At 40.4% G+C, this 7,734-nt stretch overlaps 1 protein-coding gene across 3 annotated transcripts in view; it reads right to left on the bottom strand.

The window, feature by feature from the left end:
* Window positions 1–207: 207 nt before the first annotated feature.
* LOC141073477 (probable ATP-dependent RNA helicase ddx6) overlaps window positions 208–7,734 on the bottom strand; it is a 55,052-nt gene continuing 47,525 nt past the window's right edge. For all 3 annotated transcript variants that reach the window (XM_073560712.1, XM_073560710.1, XM_073560711.1), the window contains exons 11-14: window positions 5,203–5,266; window positions 5,018–5,119; window positions 4,292–4,471; window positions 208–3,645 (exon numbers count right to left, since the gene is read on the bottom strand). In XM_073560712.1, the coding sequence (XP_073416813.1) occupies window positions 4,299–4,471; window positions 5,018–5,119; window positions 5,203–5,266 (339 nt within the window). In that variant the 3' untranslated portion in view covers window positions 208–3,645; window positions 4,292–4,298. The remainder of the gene's footprint in view (window positions 3,646–4,291; window positions 4,472–5,017; window positions 5,120–5,202; window positions 5,267–7,734) is intronic.

Genomic DNA, 7,734 nt, shown 5'->3' with positions numbered 1-7,734 from the left:
ATCCCCAGATGTGGAGGCTGTCCAACAGCTGCAAATCATGTAGCCACAGGGACTATAACATATGAGCACGCTCAGATAACATGTTAACTGACCACGTTCGCTCATCACTACTAATTACACATCATGCACATATACCATTTGCCTACAAATGTGTCTGTAAATTGACACTTGTAATCGATTTGACAAATACACAAAAGATGACAGACATTGTTGTGATTTCCAGTGGGAATTTATTAAGTTAACACAAAATCATCCTGCAGATTGTACCATTTCTCTTCCATACATAAGGTTATTAAACCCAACCAACTAAGAAACAAAAAAAAAAATCCCACTGGGCCATTTTCACTTGTTTTATAGGAAGCAGTGATGGTAGCAGCTTAATTAACTCCACAGTGGATAATGGATTAATTCTGGCACCAATGACACTATCCAGTGATTGCAAGTAAGCAGCTACCGATCACAGACGTTTAATTGGAAAATGGCATTAAATATCCCCCTGAGGCCACTATTCAACTTGGACTGCAGCACCAAGAGGATAAGTTACAGAAATTGGGGTTTACAATTTGTCTGCCACCAAAATGTTAAACTGCTTGGCGTTACAACTGCTGACATACAAATGGTTATTCTCCACCCCCACCCACCAAATTAAGGGTACAACCAACATTGTACCTACCCCATATTGGCCCATGAGATCCATTGTAACATATTTGGAACAATTTCATTTAATTTCTCCACAAACAGTGTAATATGTAAAGAATTATTATTTTTTTTTTTTTTTATCGGCTAGAGAAAAAAGAAAAAAAAAAAAAGTATCATGCCACTTTTTTCTGTTTTAAAAAAAATATATATATCATTTTTACCATTTCACTGTTCTTAGTGGAAAGTTTAAAAAAAAAAAAAAAAAAAAAGATTGGAAGAACATTTTTGAAACTGATCCCAATATGTTTAACTTTGGATCATATCCCTATTAACTCCCTCCCAAAATAATAAAAAAAAAAAAAAAAAAAAAACACAGAAAAAAAACAACAGAATGAGATGTCAAACCTGTTCAGTGTTCAAACATGTATTAAAGTATATCCGTCTGAACACTGATCAGTAATACTTAATTTCCAACATAATGTTTTCATAAAGGGTGAATGGAAAAATTTGTACTAGAATTGAAAGATGCTCCCATCTCATTCTGGGACCAAAAAAAATAAAAAAATAAAAATGGTAACAAAAACAGTTCCTTGTTCCCATACCCAACATTGGGACTTATCAGATTGAGCCATGAATATTTTGCTGATGTAATGTGGCACCGTACTACAGCAGTATGGTTGTGGAAGCTTCTCTGGCAGGCCTTTACTCCATAACTCACGCTGCCATTTCACAGATCAGCAATTGCAGTCATTCACAAAATGCATATTTGGATGCAAAACTAGATTTGCTTGCTGCCAAAGCTTGCAAGACTGCAACCAATAAGTGATGTATTATATACTACAGGAGAATAAAGATTAAAAATATGAAGTATTTCAGAGCATCTTTCAATTCTAATCATTGTTTATGTGCGCCGCACCCGACAAGACAGCAGTTCTCAAATCGCTGCTACTGTATTCCTATAGGGCTCATTAAGCCAAACCCTGGCGTGCAATTGAAAGCATACACAGGGTATTGACATTCATAGAATTTAAAATAAAAAAATATATGTGTCATTCAAGGATCATGGATTTAGCACCAGCATAACACTGCATTTCAGCATCGCAGCGGCACAGAATTGCACAATGACAGGTGCAGCCTAAAACAGAACTGGGCAAGAGAAAGTCATTTATTGCACCATGATCCAACATGAAGCTGAAAATTATTATCCAAGAATATTCCCCTTCAGTAGCAGAGCAATCATAGTATTGTTAAATATTAAATAATCCACCCCACAAAAAAGAAAAAAAATTTAAAAAATCTGCCAATTGTTCTCTTGCGTTACTGAAGGTTCAGGCTTTTTACAAGTAGCTGTGCTTCTACATGCACCTGGATGTGCAATATTAAGTGCTAGACAGTGCTAGCAGGCTTCAACTAATCAATGGGATAAGCTTTATTATAGGGCACAGACACAATGAAGAGTCTTCTATAATACTGCACTATCCAGGTGCCTCGCGTTTCGGGACAATGAAACTTAACGAACAAGCGATGGTTCCTCACTCACTTTGCCTGTACATGAGGCCAAGCATCTAGCATGCTGGGAGAGGCTCAGATCAAAGCAACATTTCCCTTCCAGCCTCCACAAAAAGTTTAAAGAAAACTAGGCCATGTCCTAGATTTTCAAATAAGAGCATCTTGCATTAATGCATCAAGTTTTATTTTTCACTTATAATACGGGTGGTCTAAATGAAGTAAAAAACGAGGAGGAAATTCCACGTAAGCCAAACGAGTCACTCCATATTAGAAACAAAAGGGATTGGCTTGTACTTTACCTCCTCAATATTGGACCACGCTCAATAAAGTGTTGCCATAAACTGAACCTCTCTCAACTTACGCTGCAAACCTAAAAACACAAAGAAACCTTCAACAAACCATCATCAAGGAAAAGAAAGAAAATTATTCCGCCAAGCCCTCCCCGCAACAAAAATATTTACATTTTTATACAAGTATACACAATTTCTTTTTTTCTTTAGATTACCCCCATACCCCTCATGCAAGGGATTTTTTTAAATTTTTTTTAGAGGGGGGTATGGCTTTGGAATACATCTGAAAACAAATGTTGCTGCAAATTGGAAAAAAAAAAAAAAAAAAATTCTATAAAACACTGAATTTAGTGTTCAGAAACCAAACCAGCATCTGCCTTTACGATGTAGAATAAGTGTCTGGAACTTGCACTTTAAAGCCCGTTTTCTGCTAGTGTAATGACAGGTAGATGTATTTACAAGCTTTTGGAACCCCCGATATTTGCAATCGCTTGCATTCCAGATGTGAGGGGACAAATGTACAAGTGGAAAAGTGGAAGAGTTTCATGGCTAGCAGTTTTGATCTAAAAAGCACCAGCTTGGTGATCTGCAGATGTTACATGGTTAAAAAAAAATAAAGCAAGGAAATGAATGTATTGTCTTGTAAGGGCTGCAGTGAAGAGAACCTTGAATGGTCTTGTAGCATAAGGCACTTTGCACAAGTAAAATAGTTTGCGTTATGGAGGGGGTGAGGTGGGATTGACATGAACTCCACACTGCCACAAGAGAATGCACAATACAAAAAAATAAAATGGGTGATAAGTACTTGTAACTTCTAAGAGAATGGGTTTAGATTGAGTATTGCATTGTTGAACCAGTTAATGGACTGGGCAGGGGGTGCACACATGAAAGAGGCTTAAATAGTGCAAGGGTCCTTCAGCAGAATATCAGATTCCAGTATGCTATCCATCTTCCATAGGTATAAAGTGAGAGGGGGAAAAAATCACCAAGTGCAACATCATGAATCCTGTGGATGCACAGTGCAAACAATGGGGCTCAAAATCACAGATCAAACAGAGGGAAAGAAGAAAAAATCTTCAGGCTTGAAATTAAAGTTGGTCAATGTTCCAAAAGGCAGAGGAAAACAAAAAATGGGAGGCAGGAGAATGAGAAAACCCTCATCATCAAAAAGATGCACCGTCAAGCTCTTCTGGGGGTCAGCCAAAGCCTGCAATAATAAGACATTGTCACATTACTCTTTGTAACCCAGATGGAGAAAAGATCAGAGTCTGGCACAAACTGGAAAGTTCTCCTGTAGTCCCTCCCACACTCATGTGAGTAGGACAAGGTCCATTCCTGGCTGCTTATTTACTTATGTCACCGTACGCAGTTCATGCAATTTGGAGAACTGTGCAGGTAAAAGCCAGACTGCACTTCCCACAACTGCAGTATGGTGTCCGATGTGAGAACAGTCCCATGTAACTAGTTCCTGACCAGTGACCAATGCATGGTCAGGTGAAATGGCAAGTACCAGGGTGCCATCTTCCTAGGACTATCAAGGCTGCTGTATGAAGTACTGCCATTTAAAATCATGAAAAAAATCTAGTGTCCTAGTGAGGAAAACCCCTCAAATGACTGTAGCTTCAAGTTTATTGCACTACCCAAATATATAAAAGGGATCAGGAAGACTTGACAAATGAATGACAAACACTAAATTTGTCATTTTGGATATATATCATATCACAAAATGGTGGGAATAAAAACCCACATTATACACAGACTAAAAGTTGTGGCTTGTGGAAGAGAAGGGTCAAGGTGTATTTCTATATTTTGCAGGAACAAAGCTTCAAATGAAACAGAGCACGTATACTCACATGCAGATTAATGCTTCTCTTCTCCAGACTCGCTGTGATATTCTGCCACATACAGGCTTTTGTCGATACTGCTGGGTATGGGTTTGATTTCTGTTCCCAGCTGTTCTTCAATACTTTTAAGGTTAAATCTGTCATCGTAGGTGATCAAATTAATAGCAAGTCCAAGGTGGCCAAAACGACCTGAAAAGGGAGAGGAGAGAAATAAGTACAATATACCTATCACTAAGTTAATAGACTGTCAGCAACAGAGAACACAAGCATAAAGAGAATCACAGCAACACAACGTTCATCATAAGGGTGTGCTCAGACTCGGCAATAGTGTACTTAGGGAATCCGTCAGCTATTTTAGCTGCTTCATCTGAGAGAAGCATAATGCACGACAAGAGACCCCGATTCCAATGATGTATCACTCAGATAATCTGGGTGCAGCAGTTGACAGTCCTTAGATGTAGTCCTCAGATATAGCAGAGCTGAGAAAGCTGACCCCACCCACACTAGGCTCTGTATGTACTTAGTTTCTTGACCATGAACTGCTTATCACAGGAGGGGTTGCATTAGCCCTGGCAGTGATAATCTCCTAGTGATAAAACCTTCATAGTAAACAGCACACAGCCTGATATGTGACATCACTGAATTCAGTATTTTAACCTCTACCTCATGCTGTCCCCAGATTAAATCGCAAAAACTGACAGATGCCCTTTAGCACTAAATCGTATCGCTTCTTACCTGATCTGCCTATGCGATGAAGATAGGTCTCTGCCAGCTTTGGAAAGTCAAAGTTTATCACCACATTCACAGCTTGGATATCAATACCACGGGTAAACAAATCTGGTGAAAAAGGTTAGGCACAGTAAAGAAAGTGCAGCTTCACAACGAAGCAGAAGGTTGCTGGGTGCTGGGATAAGTCTTACCAGTGCAAACAAGGTTACGGCACATTCCATTTCTGAAATCATGGAAAACTCTATTCCTGTGCTCCTGTGAAAGAACATGCAGTTGCGTGAAATACAACATCGTTACTTGCTATAACCCATCATAGACAGATCCTGGAGAGCACCAGACCTCTATATGTCTCCACTATATGGAAAGGGATTGCACACAAGTCTACTAGCTGCATGTCATCCATAAAGGCTCCTCCTAATTTATCAATCCTTCCAATTTGGCATTTTATCGGTGATCAAAATGGATTGGTAAAAACCATTAAATTTTTCTCATCTTATAACGGCACTAACATTTCTGTATTAATCTGCAGTATAGGGGCACATTCATTCATTTCTTTGAAAATTCTTGGAGAAGAGGAGAAGTCCCAGAAGCCTGGAGAAGAGCAAACGTTGTTCCTATCTTCAAAGAGGGGAAGAAGGTGGACCCAGGCAACTATAGGCTGGTGAGTCTGACATCTATACTAGGAAAGATGTTTGAACAAATTATTAAACATGTATGTCAGTACCTGGACAAGAATGAAGTTATTAAACAGTCAGTCTGACATGACTTATTAGTTACAAACCCATGCTAACTTAATTTCCTTCTATGACAGAATCACTGATTGGGTGGATCAGGGAAATGCTGTAGATATAGTATATTTTGACTTCAGCAAAGCATTTGACAAAATATCTCTAACAATCCTTAATGAAAAAATGGCTAAGTATAGAATGGACAAGGCCACTGTTAGGTGGATTCATAACTGGCTTAGAGATCGGACCCAAAGAGTGGTCGTAAAAGACTGCACATCCAGTTGGAAGAATGTCTCAAGTGGGGTACCACAGGGCTCTGTCCTGGGCCCTGTATTGTTCAACATCTTTATCAACGATTTAGATGAAGGAATTGAGGGTAAACTGATTAAATTTGCCGACGACACAAAGCTAGGAGGGATCGCTAATACTAGAGAAGAGAGAGGATTCAAAAAGATATAAATAAACTGGAGCAGTGGGCAGCAACTAACAGAATGCATTTTTCCCTGTTAAAAACCAAAGTACTGTTCAATACATCTAGGATGTATTAACAGAAGTATACAGTCTAGATCACGTGAAGTCATTATTGCCCTCTACTCCTCTTTGGTCAGACCTCATCTGGAATACTGTGTCCAGTTTTGGGCGCCACATTTAAAAAAAACACAAAAAAAAAACACAAACTGGAGCAAGTTCAGAAAAGAGCGACCAGAATGGTGACCGGTCAGCAAACCCTGTCTTATGAGGAAGGGTTGCAGGATTTGGGAATGTTTAGCTTGCAAAAGAGAAGACAACAGGAGACTTAATAACTATCTACAAATATCTCAAGGGCTGTCACATTGTAGAAGGATTATCTCTACTCTCATTTGTACAAGGAAAGACTAGGAGCAATGGGATGAAACTGAATGTGAGGAGACACAGATTAGATATTAGAAAAAACTTTTTGACAGTTAGAGTGATCAATGAGTGGAACGCGCTGCCACGAGAAGTGGTGAGTTCTCCTTCAATAGAAGTCTTCAAACAGAGGTTGGGCAGACATCTGTCTGGGATGATTTAGCGAATCCTGCTTTGAGCAGGGGGTTGGACCAGATGGCCCAGGAGGTCCCTTCCAACTCTACCATTCTATGCCAGTTGATTGAGCATCTGCATAGATTTCAGCACTTTTAAACTTCTTTACATGTCAGATGTTCCTCAATCTAGTCTATAGTGACAATCACCCTAAACAAGGCTACAACAGCTAGTCTGCCGTCTAGTGCACAGCTACCATCAGACTGGTTTGCAGAAGTGAGGGTAAGGCCGGGATCACACACACACACACACACACACACACACACACACACACACACACACACGAGTCTCGTGGTTAAAACCTAGCTCTGGTGCCGGCACCCCGGAGCGGAGCGTGCAGCCGCACAGCAGTACATGGAGCTGCACGCTCCGCACCGGAGTGCCGGCGCCAGAGCTAGGTTTTAACCTGCGAGACTCGGCCGTATTACGCTGTAGTGCGAGTCCGGCCTAAATTACATTGTTCATAGCAGTTGTGCATTAGTTGTACTTTCACTCTTGGTTGCATGTCCACAGAGGCAGTGATCATCGCACAATTAAAGGTGTTGTCCACTACTAGGACAACCCCTTTATCTAAATGTTTGGCACGGATAAAATAAAACCGGTGTCCACCTCCTACCCTACTGACACTAAGCAAAAACTGATTAGCTTTCTGCAAGTTGGTGGGTATATACTGCTGGGGAGGAGCTAACCCTTTATTGCATAGTGTCAACCTCCTAGTGGCAGCAGCATACACCCATGGTTTCCTGTCGCCCAATGACGTGAGAAATAAAACAGCTTACACTCACCTCCCATGCTGGCGCCATTTCAACGGTATTTGCACCCCCAGTCCTACAGCGCTCATGCGATTGTTATGACAGGTGAGCCCAGCACCAAATCACATTCAATTTGTACTAAAACGGGGACAATGACACCAGTGCTGATTGGGCACCGGGC

This window comes from Dendrobates tinctorius, unplaced genomic scaffold, assembly GCF_039654945.1.
Source record: "Dendrobates tinctorius isolate UK_male_01 unplaced genomic scaffold, ASM3965494v1 ptg000303l, whole genome shotgun sequence".
NCBI classification, from domain to species: Eukaryota; Metazoa; Chordata; class Amphibia; order Anura; family Dendrobatidae; genus Dendrobates; species Dendrobates tinctorius.
Note: the sequence above shows the minus strand (reverse complement) of the source record. Positions and strands in the feature narration are given on the sequence as shown.